Here is a 27,999-nt window from a genome sequence, read left to right as displayed (position 1 = left end):
TTACGTCCTTTAGGCTTCTGAAATGCAGAGGGCCAACTGGATTTTGGCCAGGTGGAGGCGTCCAAAGTAGCAGAGGGTTGCTCAGAAGCAGATGGCTGTTTAGATTCTTCTGAATTAGTCAAGGGCAACTCAGGTATTGTCCTGGAAACTGGTTTTAAAAGCTCATCCTGCATTTTTAGAATTTCTCCAACTGGATCAAATTTTTTATAGACTCTTTTGATAGGTTTCTTTAAAACACAAGATTCCTCAGAAACAGTAGTAGTGGTCTGGTTTTCCACAGAAGCCTGTGCTGAAGAATTTGGACTAGAACCCAAACCAGCTGTCCTTCCATCACTATTACTTTTACTCTCTGTATCAATGATTAAGCAGTCCTCATCTGTATCACTGCCACAAGGTATCCCTTTCTCAGTGTCAGCTGTTTCTGATGCAGTGGCTGTTTCGTTGGGATTGTCTGCGTTCTTCTGAACACTTTGTCTTTCATCACTGGTACACAGCGCACCTACATCACTCTCATTAGAAATTTCCTCAGTTCTGTGGACTTCACTGTCTTGTGTTAAAGACTTTGCATTGGCACTGGGACCCTCTTCAGCACATGGTTCAAGCCCTTGATCATCTTTATTTTTGCATGCTTCAGGACCACTTTCCACACCAGAGAATAGCTGTTTCTCCTTCTGTAACTGTTTCATCAGAATCTGACATAAACTTCTAGAATCATCAGTAATGTTTGGTATAGCTGATGCCTCAGGTGTAACTGGTGTTACAGGAGCAGCTGGTGCCACAGGAGCAACAACTGGTGCCACAGGAGCAACAACTGGTGCCACAGGAGCAGCTGGTGTCACAGGAGCAGCTGGTGCCACAGGTATAGCTGTTACTTTGGGGGCTGTGTGGACATCTGTCATGATGGGTGCAGAGGAGTCACTTTCTGAACTTGGTGACCTGGATGGACTAGTAGTAGTTACTCCAAAGGTTTCAAGTTCTGTGACATCACCATCAAAGTCCAGATCCAAATTTTCCAGAGTCTCAATTTTTCGGCACTCACTAGCTTCAGTGGATATCTTAGAAGAAAGTATATTGATAAATTATTAGGAAAAGTCACGTCATAGTTACTTAATGCTTTTATCCCTAACATCATAGTCCATGTTTTTAAAAGTAGAAAGATGTCTCAGTGAGTAAAAGGACTTCTATGCAAGCATAGGAACTGAGTTTAGATCTCTAGCACCCAAGCAAATGCCAGACAAGGTGATGTGTGCCAGCAATCCCAGTGTTCTAGGAGAGGAGGGAGCAGAGTGAAGGACGATCCCAGGACTTGCTAGCCAGTCAATTCAGCTGAAAAGGTTACCCTCATGGGTCAGTGAGAGACTGTATTTCAAAAACTAAGGTGGAGAATAATAAAGACGCTCAATATTGACCTCAGGCTTCCACATGTACATACATATACTACACGTCCCTCCTACCTTCATATTCATACAACACAGCAGAAAGAAGTCTAATGGCTCCAAAATGTACACAACTTACATTCAAGTACTTAATTCTGTATTCTCCTTGAAAATGTTCACATAGAAAGTCAAGGTATAAAAGAACAGGAAAATGAGTTGTGAAATGCCAGATACAAAGAGGAATATTTACAAATGAGAAAGCAGACAAGACCATCAAGAAGACGCAACAAGAGACGCTCATGCTCGCTTCATATACTCTGGGAGAGAACCTTGGACTTAGTTGACCAGGAGGACAGTTTCTTAATCGCTGTTAGGCCAAGGATCTCTCTAATATCAATCAGTGAAATTCTTTGTACATCCATTTAGAGTAAATTCTGAGTAACATGCTATAAGGTAAAGATGGATAGGAAGTGGCTCTTGGTATTCTGGGACACAAAGTCATTGAAGTTGTAGTCTTTATATACTATTTTGGCGATAACAAAACTACATACAAATAGCTTTAAACTATTCAAGAATAATCTACCCTCTAGTAAAATACTAAAGATCTCTCCTCAATCTGGAAGAGCCCTTCATTTTAAAAATTTATTAATTTTAGTTTTTTTTTTTTCAAACAGGTTCACACACAGCATAAACCTTGATTTTCTTATGTAGCAAAAGCTGACCCTGAACATCCAAAAGTTCCTGCCTCCACATACCAAAGTGCTAAGGTTATAGGGATGCTGTACTCAAACTAGCTATTTATTTTACCATTTGTAGCACTGAAGATTGAACCCAGGGACACTTGCATAGTAGGCAAGTACCCTACTACTGAGCTTAATTTCCAGTCCTGGCAAAGTGAGTACTTTAATAAATGCCATGAAAATTTGACTATGAGCTAAATATGTACTAGACTTCTAGGATAGAGTTTGGGAGAGTATGTCTGACATTAACTAGGCAGCAAAATTGGTATATAGAAATTACCTAATCTCTCTGAACTTCAGATTCCATATTTCTAAGATGGGAAAAATAAGGTTACTTTTTCTATTTGTTCAAAAGATCAAATGAGAAATTATATGCAAGTATTTTCTTGACATTGTGTCTGGCACATAGTAAGCAGCCTCTCAACCCTTGATAGCTCTAACTAAATGAACAAATTTAGCACAAAGGGAGACTGTATGCCATTAACAGGGGTATAATCTCACACAGTGAAGTTAAAACAGAACTGGACATAGCATGAAGAAATAAAGAGAAAATGAATAGAAGCAATGTTAGCAGAGTTCAGGGCAAGAGAAAAAGGAAGAAAAAAATGCAAATATGACAGAAATGTCACCATGCCTGCTCGATGGTACTGTCTCTAGGTAAGCCTATGCAGATTCATAAAGTATAAATACTGATAGAAACAAAGACATATGAGGAGCTGAAATGTATAGTCTATACATTCTATGTATCCTCTTTTCCTCTGAGAACCCAAGGGCCTTTCTAAAAGTGGACTATAAGTAAAATCTCAACATTACACAGAGCAGAATTTGCTAAGGTTCTGCTCCAGTTAAAAAAGAAATAAAATTAGAAATTATTAAGAATATCTAAAAAACAATAAATTCAAAAGCCCAGAAAATGAAAACACATCCAAAACTATTGGATAAAAGGAGTTGAGATGAAAATTTTAGAACACTTATGCAACAAAAATTAGAGTAATTATTTGGGGTAAATAGCACAATTGGGGGCTCAGCAGACACCACTTGCCCCTCAGAATCATTTCTACACATTGTTGTTGGAGTCTTGGAAGACATTAGCTATCTAAGAACCATATTACCGTAAATACAAGGCGGTAAAGGTTAGGATGAAAGTTTCTGAGGAAATGGGGTCCTTCTGTGCCACCCTGTCAACGCTCTATGTGGTGAAAGCCTTGCTGGGAAACTGAACTTTGCCTTGTTTCCCTCGTCCTGACATTGCCAAAGCATAGGGTTTTGGTTGTTTCTTCAGAACTAGCAAATACCATCAAAAGCATGAATGACCCTAAGTTGTGGCTTGCCTCCTAGACTCCTGCACTCCCCTCTTTCTCATCTTTGTAAATTCTTATTATCTTATTAGTCTCCCTCATGCTGGTAAGGAGTATGTTCTTTTTTTTTTTTTTTATTAACTTGAGTATTTCTTATATACATTTCGAGTGTTATTCCCTTTCCCGGTTTCCGGGCAAACATCCCCCTCCCCCCTCCCCTTCTTTATGGGTGTTCCCCTCCCCATCCTCCCCCCCTTGCCACCCTCCCCCCAACAATCTATTTTTTTTTTTTTTTTGTTGAGTATGTTCTTTCTATTTTGTCCAGCAATAAATTTTAGGTGTCACAGTAGAGGGAAGGCCCATTGCCAGAGCCCCTCTGTGACTTTCACCCTTCCTGATCTACTCTGTCTCATCTGTGTTGTCGTCCGCAGTGTGAGCAAAGAGACACAGGCGGCACTTCTAGTCACTCACCCTCAGCACACAGAACTGAGTCTACACGATCAATGTCTGCAGAATGGAATTCTTTTTTTTTTTTTTCCGTAGCTGAGGACTGAACCCAGGGCCTTGCAAAAACAGCTCTACCACTGAGCTACATCCCTAACCCCGGAATTCTTTTCTATAAACAAAATACTTCACTTTAATAATCATAGAAAATTACCTTTATGTACACATCATTAAAACTAATATTTATACCATGCCAATTGTCACTCTAATGTTTTGCATGTAATTTGAACTCAAATCGCTAAGAAGTTAATGTGACACCCACCTTACAGATGGTCTCTGATAAAAGCACTCATTCTCTGCTTGGTTTTGAACTACAAAGTACTGTTAACTATTGTCACTTTCTTGTATTCCAGAACCATACTAACCTTTACCTCTGTCTCACTGTGACTCTGTTCCTGTTAACTAATCCCTCTCCAGCCTTCTTCCCAACTGCCCTTCTGCCCATTGCCATGACCATATCTTTTGGATGTCACATTAGAAAAGGAAATCATGGTATTGGTTTTTCTGTAACTGGTTTAACATTCTGATCTTCAGGTACATCTATACTGTTGCTAATAACAGAATTTTCTTATCTTTAAAGGTTTCCTAGTTCCCACCCCATTTTCTTGATCCAGTTGCCCACTTCTGGACACTGAGGTTGACTCTGTATCTGGGCCACTACTGTGCCTAATGCTGCAATCAACATTAGGCACAGGGTCTAAGCTCTTTGGTTTGCTATTTTCTCTGAAATAATGTTCACTAGACAGTTGCTGGAGCATATGGCAGTCCCACTTTTAAGGGACTTCCTCACTGTTTTCTGTAGTGGCTGAACTAATCTGCATTGTGAACAAGTGCTCCATAGCCTCCTCAGTATTTGTCCTTTTGTTACCTGTAAATTCTATCACAGGTCTCACAATGCTGCCTCAGCTTTTCAAGCATTAGGGTCAGCATATGAGCCACATGCCTAACTAGCACTTGTCACTCATCCCTGCTATTTCTACTCTTCCTCAGAGAAGAGGATACCTCACTGCAGTGTTTGTGTGGGTGAGAGTGGGTATGTCAAAGGCTGAGGCCATGTGTCTTCTTCATTCTCTACTTTACTGTCTGAGAGAGGAATACTCTCATTGAACCTAGAGCTCTCCATTTAGCTAGGCTGGTTGACCAATAAACTCTAGGGATCTACCTGTTCTCTCCTTACCCATCCAGGTATGCTCAGTCCTACCTGCTTTTTATATGGGTGCTAGGGATCAGAACCCAGATCCTCGAGCTTAAGCCTTCTCCTCAGTACCTCATGGTTTTCACTCGCATTTCCATGACAGCTGCTTATATATCTTGTTTTAGAATGTATACTCAAATTGTTGTGCTGGTTTTTAAAATTTATTTTAGGTAAGGGGGTCAGAGAAGTTAAGAGCAATTGCTGCCTTTCCAGAGGGCCCAGGCTCAGATCTAAGTACTTGCATCAGGTGGCTCACGACTGCCTGCAACTTCAGGGAACTTGAGGCTTTGACCTCTGAATACACCTGCTCTTGTATACATATTCACATGCAAGGCACACACCTACATATAAGTAAAAATAAATATTTTAAAAACTTGTAAGTGATACATAAAAACTGCAGTATTAATCATATACCATGTAATGTTTCATTACATATATATTAAAGACTATTTTAACTACAAAGTTTACTTGCAACATAAGTTTATGTTTCAAAATGATAAACAAGGATAAACAATATATCTTAAACAGGGGAGAAAAAATATTACATACATCCACCTCAGAGGTGTACTCTTCAGGTTTGTCCATAAAGACAGCAGAGACTGGAACAGATGTGGTTTTTGAGAATATATGTTTTAATGGAACTTCATGGAAGATTTGATTTCTTTCTCTCATTGTCATTTGCTTTCGGGGAAGTGGCGAATTGATATAAATTACTTTAACTGGTTTGGAACCTTAAAATAGAAACAGAAACAAGTGGTGATTACTATCTGGTAGTTTTTTTTTAATTGGCTATTTTTTTATTTACATTTGAAATGTTACTCCCTATCCCATTCCCCCTACCCCTGCTTCTATGAGGGTGTTCCCCCACCCAACCACCCACCACTTCCCCCCTCCCTGCCATGATATTCCCCTATACTAGGGCGTCTAGCCTTGGCAGGACCAAGGGCTTCTCCTCCCATTGGTGCCCAACAAGGCCATCCTCTGCTACATATTTATCTGGAGCCAGGGTCTGTCCATGTATACTCTTTGGATGGTGGTTTAGTCCCTGGGAACTCTGGTTGGTTGGTATTATCTGGTAGTTTTAAAAGAGGAAAAAGGATGCATGGCAGAAGGATAACTAAAAAGAGACAGGATAGGAAAATAGTGTCTTGCCCCTGCATCTGTCTCCCTTGGACTACATGTCTTTAAGCCCCTTAGTACTAAAGGATAAGAGGGCCCAGCCAGCAGGGGAAATGTGTTCTAACAATGTTTAAAGGTTTCTGGGCTTTAGAACTGTACTGTTATTGTTATGTTCTTCCAGGAACTTGCAAAACATGATAACGCTCTTACAAGAGATTGCACTTTAACTCATAGTTCTGTTTTGTCTTTATAAACGAAATAGTCTTTTATTTATGTCCTTGTGTTTAATATTAATTTGAAAGATAAAATGACCAAATATGAACCAGACTGACAGGGAAACTAATGTGCAAACATTAATTTACTGATGACAGAGGCTATCCTCTGTCAACACATTTTAATTCTGGTTCCCAATTACAGACAAAGAAGTCCTGGAAATTTGCCCACTGCAAGCTGTCTAATGTGATGCATTCCTTCATCTCAGTGACAAAATACGAGTTCCACATCTTCCATACACTTCTGGGTAGCCTGTGTAATGATTCCTTCTCTGTCTGACTCCTACACATGGCTGCAGGTTCCATAGGTTCCAGCAGTCAGTTTTATTGTAACTATATAGCTGGATAAACTCTGCTGAGTTTAACGGTCAGATTCTCATTCTCCTTAAACAAAGATGCAGATCTGTGTATGGCACACAGCTGAAACAAGGTAGGTACTTCCAGCCCCTCCGAGTGGAGTATCTGGCATACCAAATCACGAACCTTCCACAGCTATCATCTGAACACACACTGGGATCTCCCACTGCTCCTTGTAGCTTGGTCCATGGTTATTGAGCAAGGTGAATAATGCTTGGCTAGTCAGAGCGATCTGAGGATGGTATCTTGAAACAAGTTTCTCTGCATTCGGGTCTTTACTAATATCCTGAAAAACAATTGTGGTCTATATCGTGATTCATATTTCATAAATCAACAGAACAATGTGTACCTTATAATCCAGGTCACTCTCAACATTACCACCACAAAGTAATGAGGAGGGGAGAGAATGTTACAACAACCAAGCTTTATGTTTTTTGTATAGTACGATTATTAAGATTATCTTAAGTATTTAGGGAAGCCACGTGAAACTCACGCAGTGCATCGCTTCGGCTTGTTGCTGTGGGTTCTCAATGGAAGACATGTCCTCTTTGGAGAGCTGCAGTTTCACAGGCATCGAGGGAAATGCTGTTTTTACAAACTTTGCACTGCCCTGAATAAGTGAAAAATCAATGTTACTGTGAAAGCCTTCACAATTTTTCTTGCAACATAGAAAATTTAACTGAAATTTCAAATGTCAATCTTAGAACTTCCTTAAGCCAAGACACTCATTCACAGTTTTGCTTGACAACCATAAGCAATGTTTTTGTTATTGCTACTGCATCGAAAAAGATCCAGTGGAGGTCTCCTGAAATCCTCCTGCCACTTTAAGTTTCACTTTTTCAAATAAAACATAAAGCACAATACAGAAGAACGGAAGCACTAAAATACCCTTTCCATACACTTATTTTTCAAACATCTGTGAATAAATTTCCTTTAAATGGAGTTCTCTGCTTTATGTGAAAAGTGGGAGGGAAAAAGTCAAGAAACAAAATTAGTAGTTGTATTTTAAAAATGTAAGGTTCTGCATCTGCACTGTGTATCTCAAAAGTGTAAACACAGTGTCCACATGAGACATAAATGAGGTTTCTAGCTCAAGCCTGCAATTGCCCCCTTCACGTCCACAGAATAAACCTTACCAAAACAAGAAGAGTCTTTTCTAACTTCAGTCCCATCTCTATTTTGAAGGGGAAGAATCCCATTAGGCTGGTAACTTCATGAAGCGTATAAAATTCTGGGTACTTTTTCACTTGCTCAATGCAAGCTCTTAGGATTTGCTGGGAAATAGAAAATAAAAACTATTCATTTAGATTATACTTCTCTGACAAATGTTCTTTGGTTACATATTACTATAAATTTATTAATTGCACAGTTAGAAGATCCATTTCACTCATCCCCTCTTCTTCCAATAATCCACACATTCAGTTTATTTCTTATTTGAGCTAATCTTTGTTTTCATAACAAATTTTAACCTAATTTCCCAAAATAGTGATATTTAATAATACCAAAATTAGTGATCTTATTAAATTTTAAAATTAAATAGAGAAAACTTAAGATATTTTCTATGCTTCTTAGGAAACTGACAAAAGAAATGAAGCTACATGTAAATTTCTGCATAACGTATTACAGTAGAGCACTACATGAAGCTGGGCCTGGACATATGTGCACATTCTTCAACTCTCAGTACTTAGAAGGGAGAGGAAGGAGAGTCCTAGTTTGATGTCAGCCTGGGTCACATGAAAACCTGTCTTTGAAAAGAAAATGACTAAGTACTTGAATGTCTTTTCCAGTTTCCAAAACATTAATGACTAACCAGGAAATGTAGCTGGGAAGGAATATTCATAGCACCATCCACAAAAAAGCATATACCTATGATAACATGTAAGTAATTCAAGGAGCAGAGCCATCACTGGGGTAAGTTGTGATCGTTTTAAAACACACATGTGCTGTCTTCTAAGATACCTGTCATCTTTTTTTTTTTTTTTTTTTTTGTTCTTTTTTTTCGGAGCTGGGGACCGAACCCAGGGCCTTGCCCTTCCTAGGCAAGCGCTCTACCACTGAGCTAAATCCCCAATCCCTACCTGTCATCTTTTGTCAGTGGGTGGTATCTAGAACTTTTAGGAAGTATTCTATTTTATTTTTATTTTTCAGTCAGGTTTTAACTGGATAGTTCTGGCTGGACTGGAATGCACTATGTAGACCAAGCTGGCCTAGAACTCACAGAGATCAAAGATCTGCCTGTCTCTGCTTCCCAAGTGCTAGGATTAAAGGCATGTGCCATCACAAACAGCTAGGATGTATTTTAGATCACAGAAACTCTAACTTACATCTATGCCTCCTCCTTCTACATAGTTACAAATGTTTCAAGTTACAAATCAATAACTAGCTCAGTACATTTTAATTATTTATTTATTGTGTGTGTGAGAGAGAGGGAGAGTGAGAGAGAAAGAGAGACAGAGACAGAGACAGAGAGAAAGAGAGGGAGCAGGCAGGGGGCAGGAGTCAGCTCTGTCTTTCTACTACATGGGTTGGGGGTACCTGGGATGGAAATCAGATAGATGAGCTTGGTACATGTGCCTTTAGTGGCTAAGCCAGGTCTTGCAGCTCCATATCCTGTTCCTTTTCCTGATACACATGCCCCACTGCATTCAACATTTGCGACTATACTTACTTAACTCAGCCCTTGCTCAAAAAAAAAAAAAAAAAAAAAAAAAAAAGCAAACTAGTTAGCTGAGAGGAAGGAAGCATTTACATGGCACCATGTAATAGCGCCTGTTGCCTGCTATCAAATAAGGAATGAAAAACTTAAAATTCCAGAAACAAGAAATTCCTAAGTTTTAAATTGTGAATAATTTTGAGCAGCACAACAAAGCCTTGTGATACCCAGTTCCGTGCAAACAAATCTTTTCCTCAGTAGTAAGCCCAGGTATGAACTGCAGCTTACCTACCTCCACACTCCTGAACTGTCAGAAGTTCTACCTCATACACTGAGTAGTGCCCTGGTCTTGTAACTACATAGCTAAAACACACGGTTCCCAAGCCATAGAGTCCTCAGCTATTACCACCAACCGTTCAACAGTTTATGGAATGTGGTCGTTTTACCTCCGTGAAGAGACGGGCCTCATCAGAGAGCATGTTATAATCCTGTGCACATTTCTTTGCAGAATTCTGTAAAAACTTTAGGAATTCATTAACTTCTTCATTCACATGTTTTTTCATATCCTTAAAAAAAAGTACACATTTAAACTTTTGCTAAAACTAATCACTCATCAATAATTGCCCTAATACTTTGAATTTCAAAGAGTAAAACAAAAAACTAGAGTAAAACCAAAAAGAAAACATTTTAAGTATTACTATATAATAATAATAAGCTTGTTTTAAAAAGTCTAGGAGATAATTTACTATTAGATTGTGGACTTTGCATGTGTGAGGTATGGGTTCAATCCCAAACCCCGCCCTCCTCCCAAACCCATTAAAAACTTTTCAGAAATAGAAAAGTGATCAAAATTACAGAATATGCATAGGAAATGTCATTTCTATTTTTTTTTTTAAAAAGACAATCATCTAAGAGAAAAACGAGCAAACTGTCTAGGAGATGCAGAACTGCCAGTGCCCGTGCTGGCTATGATGCACGAGCACAGCACTTTGGAGGTAGTGCAGGAGTGGTTGTTCAGTCACCCTTAGCTACCAATGACTGTAGGCACCATGGGATATGTAAGTCATTGTTTCGAAAACAAAAAAGTAAGAAAGATTTAAAGCAATGCTTTATAGATACATGGAAGATTCTGTTTATAAGTAAATCAGTGTATTTATCTAGGTAAAACAAGAAATCACCCATTTCCTCATGCAACAGAGGTCAAAAGAGAGAAAGCAATATCTGGTGTTGGTGAAGGTGCCTGCACAACCTCTTGTCTTACAGTATAGACAAACAATTCAAATCTTTGGAAGAATAATTTATTGATCCATAACTATAGACCAGTGCTTTAAAAATATGTACAGCCTTTGATCTTAAAACTTTAAGGGGGTTGGGGATTTAGCTCAGCGGTAGAGTGCTTGCCTAGCGAGCGCAAGGCCCTGGGTTCAGTCCCCAGCTCCGAAAAAAAGAAAAAAAAATACGTTTAACGGGTTGGGGATTTAGCTCAGCAGTAGAGCGCTTGCCTAGCACACGCAGGCCCTGGGTTCGGTACCCAGCTCCGAAAAAAAAAAAAAATAAATAAATAAAAACTTTAAAAATACTTTAAAGAATCTATCTTTTAAAAAAAAATGACTGGGCTAAACAAAGATTTTATTAGAAAGATATTCAGCATAGAATCATTTCTGTAATTAGAGATATGGACCTAATTTACTCAGAATGATCCCAGCAAGCTCGTAAAGGTGTTTCTGCTAGGAAGTAAGATGAACTGAAATAAGGCCGCCATGCAGCAGCAGAGCAGGTGCCAGGACTACACACAAGAAAGTCAACAGAAGGGTTAAGGTGCCAACCCTGTAATTAAACTACCTAATAATAAGAGAAATAAATAATACATTAACAATGGCAAAGAGAAATGAATGGAAATGCAGAGTTATTTCCTAATTCTTGATATTTTTACTGAAGTTGATGGACAGAATACATACATACCAGATACTGTAGAAATTCATTTGTATTTGTTCCAACAGTCTTGGAACTTGAGGGGATCTTTGCATATTTAACCAACAAATCCACAAAAGTCCTCTGCTCTCTCTGTGAGAACCGAGAGAAACGAGGATAAGGAACTCTTGGTTTGGGAAGGAGAATCATCCCAACTTTTTCCTTTGCTTGAGTTGCTGAACTAACTGCAGGCTCATTTTCTACAGAATTTGCTGAGACACTCACATTTTCTCCTATACGTCTGGAAAAAAAAATACAATTTACAAATATGTGCTTTTCACATGAAGATGACTAGCATGGAACTTGTGGTTCTCAATCAAAGGGAGAATAATAAGGCATGATTAACAGTAACTCCTGGATTATTATCTAAGTCTGCCACCTGCATCTTCACGTTCAGTCATTTAGTGTAGATTAAGTATTCTACATGAAAAAGACCTCACTGCAGGCTTACCTTCAGCCACCTGACAGAGAGGGAGAGGCACATTCCAACTAACTATTCTCTCTGGCACTTGCCCCTTACATTAACGGGGAAACCATATTGTGACTTGCACTAGCATTTACTTCTCACAGTGCTCCTCGGCTGTCAGTGCTTCTTTCTCCACTAAGGTACGCACGCAGGTTAACACGGTGAACAAAGAACATTAAGAACAGAAGGAAATGGGGTCACAAACTTGAAGTTAATTAATTCTCTGAAATTCTTAAATCTTCTGGTTTCTACTCTGCCACGTTTTATGGAAGCAGTAGTGATTTTAGAAAGATTGGACAATCCTCTATCACATATATGGCTAAATTCACAGAACTGTCTCTATGCTTTTTATGGCTGCAAAAAAAAAAAAAAAAAATGCTGGCGTATCTGTAAGGAAGTGTGCTACCAGAGAAGCTGATGAGTAGTAGCAGCCAGAGAGCCTGATGCTAGACTTGTTTGTAAAATGACACCCCCGATACGTAAAAATCACCTACTTCTAGTGAGACACACACTATAGCTTATTATCTTGCTCATACAGTGTGTCTCTCTGCTATTCAGTTATTCAGTCTACAGTTTCAGTAAGACGGTAGAACTCTTCCAAACGCTCTATGTCCTTGGTCTCTACAACTCTGACTCTACCACTGCCACTGCATTTTAACTTGACTCCAAATTAAACAATAACTCATGGAGAAAAGGAAGCTAATAAAAAAGATGAGTATCTATTGCTTCATTCATTAATATGTATTGATATTTATAACTGGTAGTGTATGCTATGTCCAAGAGGTTTAACAAGCAGATCACAGTGAATCTTCAATCACCAGAACGTTCATTTAAGCCAGTGGTTTGACAAAATGAATGAAAGACAACTACATCCATGTGAAAGAAGGAAAATATATCCACTTATACACATACATTAATGCAACTTGATGCTATTAGGTTTCCAAACTAAATAGGTGGCTGAGAAGAATGGTATGAAGACCATGGAGTAAGAGGAAGAAAGGGAAGGGAACAATAATCTGCAATCACGACACTATGACTTTCCCTATGATATAAATTTCTAGTAGGTACAGTTAACTCATCACAAGACGGAAAGGTTGACCACACTTTGGGAAGGAATGCTAGATGCTTAGCACATATGACAGTTCCACACAACCTGTAAAGGTCTTTTTTCTTTTGCATAAAAACAATTATAATTATTACTCTGACACTACATTTTTTCCAATAATTACTTCTTCGTATGATTCATTCTGTTTCTCTTAAATACAATCCTGTTCTTTATGGGTTTCGGCGCTGAGAATTAAATTCAGGGTCCTCTTATAGGTTGTACATTTACCATACACTGTAAACAGACCATCTCTGCAAATCATCACATTTTCTGTTGCAGGTATATAAGCACAAATGCATTAGACAATGCAGCATAGGTATTGTTTTTATTTCACAGCACGTATTTAGGACATCATGCTATTTTTAAAAGCTATATTTGTGTTAACGAGCTATTAATTTAATTTCTAATAAAAAAAAGTACACTGTCTGTCTGTGCCCTGAGCTGACCCTGTGCTATAGCTTTCTCTACCCAGATCCTGCTGGGAGAGAGCTGGTCTTGGGAGTGCTGATACAGCTGAGAGTACTAAGACTACTACTTCTGCTCAGAGGGACCAGTCCAGAGTCCTCAGGACACAAGAACAGAGGAGCAGTCTGGGACAGAATCCTTCCAGTTTCCATCTGCGCCTGGAGTTGATTCTGCCACAGCACTCTGTGCCCAGATCCCTCTGAGAGAGAGCTGAACTCACAGGATTGCTGACACACCTGAGAGCACAGGTGAGACCACCACTTCTGCTCAGATACCTGGCCTAGGAGGAGCCTTTGGGACACAGAAACTGAGGAGCAGTCTGGGACAGGATCCTTCCGGTTTCAGTCTGCACCTGCAGCTGGCCCTGTGCCACAGATCAAGGACCTGCACATAAAACCAAATATACTCAAACTAATAGAAGAAAGTGAGGAAGAGCCTCGAACACATGGGCACAAGGGAAATTTTCCTGAACAGAACACCAATGGCTTATGCTCTAAGATCAGTAATCAACAAATGGGACCTCATAAACTGCAAAGCTTCTGTAAGGCAAAGGACACTATTAGGACAAAATGGCAACCAACAGATTGGGAAAAGATCTTTACATCTGATAGAGGGCTAATATCCAATATATACAAAGAACTCAAGAAGTTAGACTCCAGAGAATCCCATAACCCTATTAAAATATGGAGTACAGAGTTAAACAAAGAATTCTCAAATGAGGAACATTGAATGGCTAAGAAACACCTAAAGAAATGTTTAACATTCTTAGTCATCAGGGAAATGCAAATCTAAACAACCCTGAGATTCCACCTCACACCAATCAGAATGGCTAAGATCAAAAATTCAGGTGACAGCAGATGCTGGTGAAGATGTGGAGAAAGAGAAACACTTCTCCATTGTTGGTGGGATTGCAAGCTAGTACAACCACTCTGGAAATCAGTCCGGCGGTTCCTCAGAAAATTGGACATAGTACTACCTGAGGACTCAGCTATACCACTCCTGGGCATACAACCAAAAGATGCTCCAACATATAACAAGGACACATGCTCCACTATGTTCATAGCAGCCTTATTTATAATAGCCAGAAGCTAGAAAGAACCCAGATGTCCTTCAACAGAGGAATGGATGCAGAAAATGTGGTACATTTACACAATGGAGTACTACTCAGCTATTAAAAACAAGGATTCATGAAATTCTTAGGCAAATGGATGGAACTAGAAAATATCATCTTGAGTGAGGCAAGCCAATCACAAAAGAACACACATGGTATGCGCTCACTGATAAGTGGATATTAGCCCAAAAGCTCTAAATACCCAAGATACAATTCAGAGACCACAGAAGCTTAAGTAGAAGGAAGTGTGGATGCTTCTTCAGTCCTTCTTAGGAGGAGGAACAAAAATAATCACCGGAGGAAATATGAAGACAAAGTGTGGAACAGAGACTGAAGGAAAGGCTATCCAGAGACTGCCCCACCTGGGAATCCATCCCATATGTAGCCACCAAACTCAGAAAATATTGTGTACACTAAGAAGTGCTTGTTGACAGGAGCCTAATATAGCTGTCCCCTGAGTGGCTCTGCCAGAGCCTGACAAATGCAGAGGCAGATGCTCGAAACCAACCACTGAAATGAGAACAGGGTCCCCAATGGAGGAGTTAGAGAAAGGACTGAAGGAGCTGAAGGGGTTTGTAACCCCATAAGAATAACAACAATATCAACCAACCAGACCACCTCCAGAGCTCCCAGGGATAAACTACCATCCAAAGAGTACACAGGGATGGACCTATGGCTCCATCCACATATGTTGCAGAGGATGGCCTCATCGGGAGGAGAGACTCTTAGTCCTGTGAAGGTTCAATCCCCAGTATAGGGAAATGTCAGGGCAGGGAAGCAGAAAGGAGTGGGTGGTTGGGTAGGGGAGTACCTCATAGAAGCAGAGGGAGAGGGATGGGATAGTGGGTTTTTGGAGGGGAAACCAGGAAAGGGGATAACATTTGAAATGTTAAAAAAAAAATCCAATAAAAATGTTTAAAAAGTACACTAATTCTTATAATATTTGTTAAAAAAAGGGTTTGGGACTTATATTAGGAACTAGTAATTTATAATAGTAGAATAAATATAGTATAAATTCCAAAGTCTGAAAATAGCATTTTAGAAAAGGGTTAAAAACCTTACTCCCCCAAATAAAGCAAAGTCACTTTAAAACACTTCAGAGATAAACTATGAATGAAAAACTCAACAAATAACTTAGTTAAAGGGAAGTGAATTTTGGAAATTAAAATTTCTATGTTCAGGCTGACTCTAAAATACACACAAGAAAACACATACTTAGCTACCAAAGTTTCTCCAATAACTGTATAAAATTATCTCATTTTAGGTTAACAAAATGAATATTAACTGCTGATCTTGGTAGAAATATATTACAGCAAATTGATTTCTCACTAGAATATGTCTTGAGAGCTATTCAAACCTAACAGTATTGTGTCCGCAACTCTTCACAATACTGCTTCACAGCTGTCTCTCTAAATATGAGAACATGTCTGTCCTCCTGGCACAAACTGGCAAATTTAATTAAGCTGCAGCAGCACTGAGATGCTGACTCAGATATGCCCGAGTAGGAATGTCAAGACATTCTAGCAGTTTAAATTGGCTACATCCAGCAGAGAATGAAACGGCAGGCAGCACATCAAGATCATTTTCAAGTGCAGTGCTGTCAAAATCTTCATCAGGTGCACACAAGCACCCAACAGCACTCCCACATACATTACACCACTGCACTTATTTCAGCTGATAGTTTGAAGTTTCCTCCTTCATTTTGTCAGCTACCATTTCCCTTTTTACTTCAAGTTGCTCAGAGATAGAAGAAGGTCCCAAGCCGTTTCTTAGACTCTAGGCTGACTGGTTTGGCAGTTTCTTTAAAAAACACATTTGGAGATGATATTTCTGGGCTCCATCTCAAAGTCTACCCAAATCTTGGAGATTAGTTTTCTTTTATATTAATCAGGTTAACAGTAACTATAGATCATCAAATTCAAAACTATTCAGTCACTTGTTGGCTTAAAACTCAATTATAAGGATATGTAATCAGAATGTTTAATTTTAGATAAAGGCAGGTATTTATTTCTCCATGAACAGTTCTTTGTTTTTCTCATTTACTCTCAGCTAAACTTTTCAAATACTGTAATGAACTTGATGTTCCCAGGAGAAAAGCCATACTGACTTTCTACCCTACTCACACTGCTAACCCCATGTTAGTCTGGTGGTCCTTTTATCCTATAAACATTCATGTGAGTACAGCAGGTCTAGTGAATGCTTCCTATACTGAAATTAAGAATAAAACACCTTTTGGCGATGAGATGGGGCTGATTTCAGTTTGAAATCAACACAATTAAAGGTATATTTTCTTCCAACATGCTAGAGAACATAACAATTGCTATATTATGGATAATAATGAAGAATATTTCCCCCAACAAGCAAAGTTCTAAATAATTGAACCCCAAAACCAGTTCCTTGGTATAACAAAAAATCCAGAAACATGAATTAATTCAATGCTTTGTGCTTTTACACACTAAAACTTAAGTCATACTAATAAATCATGCTGTACAAAAAAATCTGAAGAAAGGAAAGCATATTCTAAGAAAAAGATTTTAGGAGTCTTTTTTTTTTTTTAGCCTAACTTCCAGCAAAATATCATTTCCTTTATACAGCTCATGCCTAGGAAATGCTGAAAACAGACTACAAAGAACCATGGAAGTAACTAAGAAGCAGCAGTAGGATGAAGGCTACTATCAAAGTCAGCCACAGTGGCCACACCTACAGTCTTAGCACTCAAAGACGCAGATGCAGGCAGAGCTTTAAAAGGTCAGAGGAGCTCTGAGCTAACCAGACTTACATAAGGAGATGAAGTTAGAAATTTTTACCTAAAACAATGAAGGCAGAAACAATTGTAAGAACTTTAAAAAAAACACACACACACACACACACACACACAATGGAATTTTATGCAGCTGTTGAAAAAAATGAAATCAGAATATCTACAAGAAAATGGATGTAACTAGAAATTATTCGGTTAAGCAAAATAAGCCAGAATAAAAAAAACAAACAAGGGATAATGGACTTACATTTAAAACTTTATATTTGTGTTCAACATATATATATATATTGTGTGTTGTGTGTGTGTGTGTGTGTATTTATAGGTCATAAAATTAGGAAGTGAATCACCGGTGGAGAGGAAGATTTTTTAAGGGAGGTGAGAAATCAAGAGGATAGTAGACAGCACGCAGTAAGACAGCAACAAGTTATTGTCTGGGGCAGTGATAGGGAGAACATGGGCAGAGGGAATGAATGGGAAACAGTATAATGAAATGTATATATAAAGATAGCATGATGGGACCCCTTATTTTATATGCTTACCTAAAATAAAACAAAAACAAAAACTCAAACAAACAAACAACACAAGGAAAAAAATGGTCCCCAAAGGGTTCAGGAAAGACATTGGGAAAGAGGGAGTTCAGAAAGCTTTTCAATAACCTCTCTCATTACAAGACACATGTACTCCTTATAGATGCACAAGATGAATCCTGGAGGAAGAAACTTCCAACAGGTAGAATGAGAAAACAGGATACCAGAAGAGAACATGCAGCACAGACAGAGGCCTGTGTTCCTTGGAGGCTCTGTCATTGTCCACTCTGCTCTCATTATGAATCCTAAAGGGGGCTGGAGAGATGGCTCAGTGGTTTAGAGCTGGCTGCTCTTGCAGACTAACTGTTAGAATTCAACTTCTAGCATTCACTTCTAGTAGATCACAATTCTAACTCCAGCTCCAGGGGATCTGATGTTCTCTTCTGGCCTCTCTTGGCACTGTACACACATGGTACAGACATGGCAAAATGCCAATGCACATTTAAAAAAAATCCTCGGGGCTGGAGAGATGGCTCAGCGGTTAAGAGCACTGACTGCTCTTCCAGAGGCCCTGAGTTCAATTCCCAGCAACCACATGGTGGCTCACAACCATCTGCAACACAATCTGATTCCCTCTTCTGGTGTGTCTGAAGAGAGTGACAGGGTACTCAGTTATATAAAATAAATAAAATCTTAAAAAAAAAATCCTCAAGAGCCTTGGAGATAGGTCCTTAAGAAAGAAACATGTAAATTTACATTTATTGGGTCTAGTGACTTTGTAAATTTCCCTGATACCATGGTTTATAAAATTGAGATATTAAATGATTCCATGAAAAATGAAAAACAACACTATGTTACTTTCAGAAGTACAAATGTTAGCAGTTCATTTTGAAAGGTGACCAAACAAGGTGCAATAATACAGCAAAGGGTTAAAGGTAGATGCACAGACAAGTGAATTGGATAATGTGTTCATGGAATCCAAGAATTGGGTATAATGGTATTCCCTGCTAAAGTTCTAACTTGGCTATGTTTGAATTTTTTTCTCTACAGCAGTGTTCTTCCACAAGTTCTGTGACTATGAATAAATTTCAGGTTAGCTTATATAGACTTTGCCTTGCTCAATTACTAAGGAAGTGAGAACTTGTACAAGGTGCCTTCTTGTCTCCAGATTCTTTTTTTTTTTTTTTTTTTTTCCGGAGCTGGGGACCGAACCCAGGGCCTTGCGCTTTTGCGCTCTACCACTGAGCTAAATCCCCAACCCCTGTCCAGATTCTTTCATCCCCTGTTCCTCTGTGATCTGGAACACAAGGTGACCGCCTCCCTAAGCTGTCATCTACGTCATCACGACTCAGCTCTGCAAGCATGAGCAGATAACTTTTCTTATGGTGTGATGAGGTGATTTAACTTAGACCCAGTGACATTACTGCCTATGCTGATCTGTAAGATACTGAAATTTGTTTTGAAATCAAGTACCTGTTAATCTGATTGTGGCTGGGTATTTTCCCAGATGATGGGTCACTTCATCAGCTGTTCTCAGGCATCACATCATCCACTTGTCCTAAACTCAGGATTTGCATATAGAGATCTTCCTGAGACTCAGTCTGTTATTCGAATCTCAAGTTGGTCTGTCAGAGACCCTTCTGTTGCTCACAGGTTTGAACTGACATTAAAGAGACTGGTGTCATCCCCTTTGAAGATTTTTTTTTATATAGATATTGGACTCTTTGATTTTTTTCTTCAGGAAAATAAAGCCAAAGGGTTGTATACATAATGCTCCTGCTTTTTCTCTACTAAGAGTATACTGTCCTTATCATGACTGGACATTGAATTCATTGTTGGGTATTGTACAATCATCTCACAGTTGTGCCTGGAGCCATTGTGGGAGATTTTTGTTGAGTCACCATCTAGCAATTTTACAGAATTACTATTGAGAATTTTGCTGAGTCATCTTTTGGAATTTTTGTTAAGCCACCTTTGGGCAATATATTTCAGATTCACCACCTGACATTTCTGCTGTGTGTTCAGTGACAACTGAACACTTTTGTCAAGTCACCCTTAGGGCTTTGCTGAGCCATCATTCAGTATTTTGTTGAGTTGTCTTAGGTAGGGTTTCTATAGCTGTGATAAAACACTATGGCCAAATACAGTAACTTGGGGAGGAAAGGATTTATTATTTCAGATTACAGTTTCATATCACAGTTCATCACTAAAGCAAATCAGGGTAGGAGCTCAAAGAGGGCAGGAACCTGAAGGCAAGAACTGATGCAAAGACTATGGAGGAGTTGCTTACTGGCTTGCTCCTCATGACTTGTTCAGTCTATCTTGTTATAGCATCTAGGAACACACTCCCAGGGGAAGCACAGCCCATAGTTGAGCTGAGCCCTCCCACATCAATTATCAATCAAGAAATTGTACCACAGGCTACCCATAGGCCAATTTGGCAGAGGCAATTTCTCAAGGTTTCCTCCTTCCAAAATGACCTTAGCTTGTATCAAAATGACATTTAATTCGCCAGTACACTGAGTTACTTGGCCTTTTGCTCACTCATAGTTTAGTGCTTTCTGCTAAGTTCTTAAACATTTTTGAGGAGTCACTCGTGAGTGTTTTGGTACATCATTTTTGGGCACTGTGCTGACTTTGCACTCTGGCTTCTTCCCTTGAAATTTTACAAGTAATAACCTGGAACTTAGTTTGGGACTCTTGGCAATTCTCCAGGGTCTTGGTTTGAACATAGCACCAGACCAATCCCAGACTATTTCTCCTTTGGTCTTAAGAACATTTAAAATAAAAGGAAAAAGATATAAAGGTTGATAAACATTATTTAGTTTAAAATAATCAAAGGTACTAAATTATTGGAAAGTTTTAAAAATTTAGTTTATCACCAGGAAATGATAAAAATTGAACATCAATAAATAACAGCTTTAAATAATCCACAGATGCATATATATAAATCTTAACTTTCTAAAGCTGACACTACCAAAGACTATATTAATAAAGACTTAATGTTTTAAAGAGCAAACTGGCAGGATCTATCAAAATAAATGCAAACATGCTTTTCTCAGAAGTAGTTATCCAGGAACAGTACCATAATGTATACTACCATAACTCCTATTATATAAAAAAGAGGAGGGTACTTTGATATGTGTAGTAGAAGACACACACACATTTATTATAAACTAAGCACAGAAGCATCCTTGATTCTCAGTGTTTTGGATTCGATAGACTAGGTTGAGAGTACAAAACTATAAAACCAGAGCACCTGGAAGGAGACCGAGGGACACTCCACTGTCAAAGCTCCCCCATCATGCCACAGGAACGCTTCAGAAAGCGACTTGTTCCTGTTGTTTAATCATCTGCTGATTTGCCTTAAGTTGAGAAGTCTTATCTACCTATACTTAAGATAATTATTGCTGTGGAAAGACCGCCATGATTATGTTAATGTTTGCAATATGCCTTACAGTTTATCTTTCCTCACTTCTTGTCAGCACATATATACCTCTAACATAGTGTAAGTTCAAAGGAAAGAAGAGAGAACAGAAAAGAATGTGGAAGGGCTTATTTAAAACAGAAATTTAAGTATATTCAAATGTTGATCAAAAGCAAGAGAAAATGAAGACAGAGGTGTAAGTAGAATAACAGGCTGAGAACACTAAGGTGGAAAAGGTGGAGAGAGAGAGAGAGAGAGAGAGAGAGAGACCTTCCATTGGAAAAGCTCACAGGATCACAGAAGATCTAAGCTCCTCTGCATCTCTGGTCTCCAGAGTTACCCAAAAAAGAACAGACAGAGTCAATCAAAATAGGAAAAGGAGATGTTACAGGCATGTGGGGAGGAAGGTCTCTGAGTAGTCACTTTATACCAGAGAAGAAAAAATTGTGACAATTTGGTACCATCTTTAAAATATAAAATATACACAGTCTGACAAAATTTCTATTTACCTTACAAAAATAATTGCAAAATTTAAAAAAAAATCCCACATAGAACTTGCTACAGGAATTTAGAGTACATATATTAAGAATAGGCAATTATGGGGCTGGGGATTTAGCTCAGTGGTAGAGCGCTTACCTAGGAAGCGCAAGGCCCTGGGTTCGGTCCCCAGCTCCGAAAAAAAAGAACCAAAAAAAAAAAAAAAAAAAAAAAAAAAAGAATAGAGAATAGGCAATTATTAAGATTAAGGGTAAAATATCATATGTATGCATGGAAAAAATACAAGACACTGATTTTCAATGATAAAATTATAATGTTTTATGGTGCTCTGAGGTAATTACAACTATGATCTCATTCTGTGTATATAAGCATACAGCTATGTGTGGAGAAAGGTAAATATCAAAGAGTTAACAGTAGCTTTCTTTTATTTTTCACATTTTTATAATTTGAATGTTTACTAACATAGTCATAAAATTTCAGTTATCAGTAAAACAGCAATGAAATGCAAAAATAAATAACCAAATGAACATTACCTGTTGGACAAAATATAGAGTTCTTTTAAACTTGGAGCCATGGAATGATCTTTATAATTTTCTGGAGAGAAAAAGACTTTAAGGCCATTTTTGGGTGTAACATCCCTGTGAAATAAAGTAATTTACTTGTATTTGACAATTCAAAATCTCATGCTAGACAAAGAAGCATAATGTTAGAGCTGTAACTTATGACCTCTACCCCAGCTTTTCCCAGATAGTCACCTCCTAGGCAGTTTAATCTCATGTGCCTTGTGTGTTTACATGTTTTACTTCTTAGACTGCTTTAAGCTTGGGGCAGTATGGAACTCTCAAGCTCTGACAGTCTGTTTTCCGGTAGTATACAAATTCAGAAGCTTGAACATTAAAGGTGGAACAAAATGACAAAGAATCAAGGGTCTGTCAGGGTCGGGCTCACCTCTGGCCATGAATGGTAATGTTAAAAACGTAACAACTTATTTTTGGGTTATGTACTATTGTGTCAAGTGAAAACACTGGCTCTCCTACTTACTGTTAACTTGATTTGACTTGTTAAATCAGGTAATTATCCTAAACCCATCCCTAAAGTAATAAATGAGTTTTATAACATCAAAATTAGTTTGAGACTAATACAGCCAATGTTGGTTAGATGAAATAAAGAACTGAAATACTGAGATTAATTAATCCAAGGATTAATCTGTGGGAATGGAAGCTGTAACACTTCGAAACCACTTTGGTTTCACGGTGCCAGAGGTGTGTGGGAGTATCTGCCCAGCCTGGGAATACTAGTTTCTAATACTAGGAAGGATTTTAAATAATTCAGTACAGGCTGGGCATGGTGGAACACACTTTTAATCCAGCACTCAGGTAGGCTGAGGCAGGTGGCTCTCTCTGAGTTCAAGGCCAGACTGGTCTTCACAGTGAGCTCCAGGTAAATCAAGGTTACACAGAGAAACCCAGCCCCCATCCGCCCACCCACAAAAAATCCCATTATAATTGAGACTAATATGTTATGGCCAATGTTGCTTGAGTGAAAGAATTAAACTCTAATCACAATATGAAATAACTAAAAACCTGTGTTGAGTTTTCATTTTAGGAGTTTTAGCCATAACTCAATAAGTTTGGTATAGGAATAGGGTAATTTCTGATAGCCTGGGGGTTAAAAATTGTAAACTCTCTATAGGCCAGAAATGTCCCTAAGATAGCCACCATCTCCCGATCACTCCTCCACAGTGGATCAGGAAGAGGTCCAACTCACCAGTTCAGCCTTGGTTCACTCATGGTTATGCCAGAGCTCATCTTCCTAGAACTCTCCTTCACTCTAGCCCACAATTACTTCAGCCTGGAAGTGAAGGTTTCCAGAGAGTGAGGATTGGATCCTTCCTAGAATCTACATTCAACTGAAGAAAAAACGAAAGGTCAAGATCAAACCCATCTTAACGCAGGTGAGAAAGAACTTTTGCTTAATTAACATCTACCCTCAACTGACTATAAAACACACAGGCAGGCAGAACGGTTGGTTCTCAGTAGCAAGAATGACACCGGAGTCCGTTTCTTTTAACTTATCCAAGGAGCGTTACCCTCAACATTAGCTGAGTTAGTAAGAACCAAAACCAAGGGTGTTTTCACATTGTTTATACTATGGCAGAGTTATCGATGTCTTCCCTTTACGTCACTTCCTTACCATCAATATAAATCGTGTTTCTACTTCCTCCAGTTATATAGTTATGGGGGCAGTATATGACATGCGATACACAAAGAAAAGGCTCTCTGGATCCCAAGGAGCTTGTCCCTTTCAAAGAGAACTTTGCATTTATGAGACTCAGGTGCGAGCAATTCCAGAAAACAATTCAACTGGCACCCTTAGAGGTATCATCGGAATTAAAACTGTCTCTGGACTTCTTCACGCTGGGTGCCTGTCCTGTCAGTCACCCCGTGCAGCCTTGAGATACTTAGGAGTCAAATGCACGATTTGGCCTCTGGGTACCTGTGGGGTCTCACGGGCTTCCCTCTCCACCCACCTACCTCTCCTCTCCCCTTAGTGTGAGGCTGAAGGGGTGGAGGAGGGAACAGTGAACGCCGAGGGAACTGCAGGGAAGCAAAGGAAGACAATGTATCGGGGAAGGAGAGGGGACGAAGGAGGAAAGCCACTTAGGGCCTGTGAGGGAAGCCGCCCAGGAGGGCCTGGGAGGAAAGTCCGGTGAGGCGCTCGCTGCCTCAGACCGGGTCGCCATGTTCCCTCTCCCGCCCCTCGCGTCCCCGACGGGCCGGAGTCCGCGCGCAGCCGCCTTTCCGCCCACCTCAGGGTCCCAAGCGGCTCCGGCCCCGAGAAAAGCCGACACTTCCACACACGCTTTGCTGAACTCGCTGCTTCCCGCCTAGGAAGGCCCCATTTAAAAGCCCCGAGGGCGCCCGCACGGCTGCGCGTGATGACGTCACTGGAGCGCCGGGGGAGGGGCCTGCGCGCGAATGCACACAGAGGACAGGCCACAATGTTAAGAGACCAGGTAGACCGGACTGTGAGTTCAGGCTTCCCTAACTCTTATCCTAACTTAGTTTTTATGTGTGTGCTTGATTTTTTGTCTGTCTTAAAAATAGTGTCTCAAGTAGGCCAGGTTAACTTTAAACATCCCACGAGGTACAGCCAAGGCTAACCTTGAACTTCTCATCCTTGTGCCTCCACATCCTGAGTGTTGGGATTATAGACATACACCACCACACCCCATGTATACAGTGTTGGGAAGGGAACCTAGTCCTTTAGGATGCCCGGCAAGCACTCTACCAAGTTACATATTCAGCCCCTTTGATCAATTTTTAGTACATACTGCTGTGGAGTTTGGAAAGGTCTAAATAAGACAAAGAATGAAGCCGTATTTAGCGCACTACTCAACACATACTAGACCTTCATTTCACCCAAATTCTCCACTCCACTCTCTGTCCCATTTTAGAGACATGCCAATGTCTCCTAGCGGGCCTTCGTGTCTCTCACACTGTTCTTGCCACAATTCATTTTAAAAAAGAGATGGATTAAGCACATATATTTTCTCTTCGGTATTGAGTACACACGAAGGACCAAGACTAAATACTGACTTTTCCAGAACTTTTGATCTTTGGGACTCCAAGTCATCTTGAGTAAACGGATGAAAAAAGAAAGCGACGAACCACTTAAAGTGTTACTGGGGCTGGAGAAAAGGCTCGGCGGTTAAGAGTAAGAATGTTTGTTGCTGTTCGTCCAGAGGACTCGAGTTCAGTTCTCAGCACCTACATCAGGTGGCTCACAAACATTTGTAATCCAGCTCCAGAGAATTTGGTACCTGCTGTTCTCTGTGAGTACCCACACACATGGGGGGCACACACGTGGAGACACTTAAATAAAAATACTTTTCAGACTAGGTGTAGTGGCTAGGACCATAAACATCCCCCTTTTAAGTCTACTCATCTTAATCTTCCCCCACGTCCATTCGCTTGAAGTCGTTTTCGTTCTCTCACTAACTGTTGTTTGCCTTTACTGGTGTTAGGGCTTCTTAGAAGCAGCAGATGCTGGTGAGCTTTCTTTCTTTTGATGTTGTTTTGTTTGTTTTTCGATTTTTTTTTTAATCTTTGTTGTTTTGAGACAGGGTCTCATCATGTAGCTAGCCTCAAACTCACTATGTAGCAGGATAGCTCTGAACTCACAGTCCTCCTGCCTGGGCCTCTTGACTCCTGGAAGTGTGTGCATAGGCATACACTATGGTGCTCACTACCCTCTATGTTTTGTTTGGGGAATTTTGTTGCTTTCACTCAAAGGTTTCACTGAAAGATCCAGGTTGCCGCCTTGTTGGTTTTACTCTAGCTGCTTTAGATACTTTTTGTTTCCCTCCAACACATCTTCCCGATGTGATGGTTACTTATATGGACAATATTTGATCCTTTGGTTTCTCTTTTGTGTCTCTTCTATTAATATTACTGTTTTAGCATACTGTCAGGATGATATCTTTCTTTCACTTCTGAATACCCCATTGTAAGGTGGGGTTGCTAGTCCCCACTTTCCTCAGTTTTTGCTTATCTTGGAAGTTCTTTGTTTCCCCTTCATTTCTGAAGGATAGCTTTGCTGAGTATAGTGATCCTGATTGGCAGTTGTTTTCTTTCAGGACTTGAAATATGTCATTCTGAGCTCTCCTTGCCTATAGGGCTTTTGCTGAGAAATTTCCTCTTACTCTAACCAGGCTTCTATTAAATGTGATTTAGCGCTTTGCAGATTTTGCAGCTCTTTTCTGTCATGTATTTAGCTGTTTATTGATTGGTTATCGTTGCTGCTGTCCTGGGGATTTAACCCCGAGCCTTATGTATGCTAACCAGGCACTCTGAGCTAAAGCCCCAGTGCTCTTCTGTCTTTTTGACAGTAACTGTGGCTGTGTAACGATGAGGGTTCTTTCTGCTCATGTCCATGCCTTTCTGAAGCTAGGGAAGTTTTCTCCTAGCATTTCATCGTTCTACACATTTAAACTTTATTCTCTTGACTTGGGTATGGCAGTGATAGAAATGGTTGTCCCCCATTCAGTGCTGTCCCCCAAATCTTTTTTAAAAAAGATTTATTCATTTTATTTATATGAGTAGACTGTAGCTATCTTCAGACACACCAGAAGAGGGCATCAGATCCCATTACAGTTGGTTGTGAGCCACCATGTGGTTGCTGGGAATTGAATTCAGGTCCTCTGCAAGAGCAGTCAGTGCTCTTAACCACTAAGCCATCTCTCCAGCCCATCCCTCAAATCTTGAATGTCCTCTTTTCCTAGTTTGTCTGAATTCTATATTTTGAAAGGTATGTCTTTTTTAAGTTCTCACATTCTCTCTCCCACTTGATGTGCTCTGTAGTTGAGGCTTTCAAATGATTTTTCTAAAATATATTTTTTAAATAAATTATTTTAGGTTTATGTGTCTCATTTAATGTGTATAAGTGTTTTTCCTGCATGTATGTCTGGACAGCATGTGTGTGCAGTACCTGTAGGACATCAGAAGAGGGTATTATATTCCCTGAAAGTGGATCTATGAATGGTTGTGAATCACTATGTGGGTGCTGGAACAAATGCTCTTAACTGCTGAGCCATCGCTCCAGCCATTCTATTTTAACTTAATTTAATTTTACTTGTATGTTTGCACATGTATGTTATGTTATGGGTGTATGTACATACATAGTATGTATGTATGTGTATTATGTATATGTAGTATCAGATGCCAGAAGAGGGTGTTGGATCATCTTCAACTGGAGTTACAGACGATGGTGATGATGTAGAGGGCTCAGGTCCTCTACAAGAGCAACCACTGAGTGCTCTTAGCCACTGAGCCACCTCTCTAATCCTCAAGTGAACTTTTTAAAAGATCCACTCCCAATTTTAAGCATTTCTGTTTGGTTCTTGTTCAGAAGTGGTTTTTCACTTGATTTTCTCTTTCATATCTCACACAATCTTCCTAGCTCCACTTAACTGTGCTCTCTTGGGCTTCTTGGAGCTTTTTGAAGTTAGTCTACTGAATCCTTTACCAGGTGGTCCATTTGTGCTGTGCTCATGTCTAGCTTTCTCAAAAGCATATGGTCAAAGTGTGGGGACAGCAGCTACTGTGGGTACAGGATGTCAAATCCTACCTACCAGTGTATCATGGACCCGGGG

General features: G+C 39.6%; 1 protein-coding gene across 8 annotated transcripts in view; it reads right to left on the bottom strand.

The window, feature by feature from the left end:
• Ice2 (interactor of little elongation complex ELL subunit 2) overlaps positions 1–27,250 on the bottom strand; it is a 44,022-nt gene extending 16,772 nt beyond the window's left edge. For 6 of the 8 annotated variants that reach the window (XR_001839240.3, XM_006243402.5, XM_063266186.1 and 3 more), the window contains exons 1-10: positions 24,655–27,250; positions 23,613–23,754; positions 22,379–22,483; positions 11,477–11,726; positions 9,961–10,080; positions 7,998–8,135; positions 7,355–7,471; positions 6,988–7,147; positions 5,663–5,844; positions 5–1,055 (exon numbers count right to left, since the gene is read on the bottom strand). Coding sequence is in view for 7 of the 8 variants with exons in the window: in XM_006243402.5 (XP_006243464.1) it covers positions 5–1,055; positions 5,663–5,844; positions 6,988–7,147; positions 7,355–7,471; positions 7,998–8,135; positions 9,961–10,080; positions 11,477–11,726; positions 22,379–22,483; positions 23,613–23,653 (2,164 nt within the window). In the remaining variant the exon portion in view is untranslated. Of the gene's footprint in view, positions 1–4; positions 1,056–3,685; positions 5,455–5,662; positions 5,845–6,987; positions 7,148–7,354; positions 7,472–7,997; positions 8,136–9,960; positions 10,081–11,476; positions 11,727–22,378; positions 22,484–23,612; positions 23,755–24,654 lie in introns of those variants that run through there. The other 2 variants (XM_063266189.1, NM_001191108.1) reach the window with 2 other exon arrangements.
• Between the last annotated feature and the right edge of the window lie 749 nt (positions 27,251–27,999).

The sequence above is a fragment of the Rattus norvegicus genome, chromosome 8 (assembly GCF_036323735.1).
Source record: "Rattus norvegicus strain BN/NHsdMcwi chromosome 8, GRCr8, whole genome shotgun sequence".
NCBI classification, from domain to species: domain Eukaryota; kingdom Metazoa; phylum Chordata; class Mammalia; order Rodentia; family Muridae; genus Rattus; species Rattus norvegicus.
Note: the sequence above shows the minus strand (reverse complement) of the source record. Positions and strands in the feature narration are given on the sequence as shown.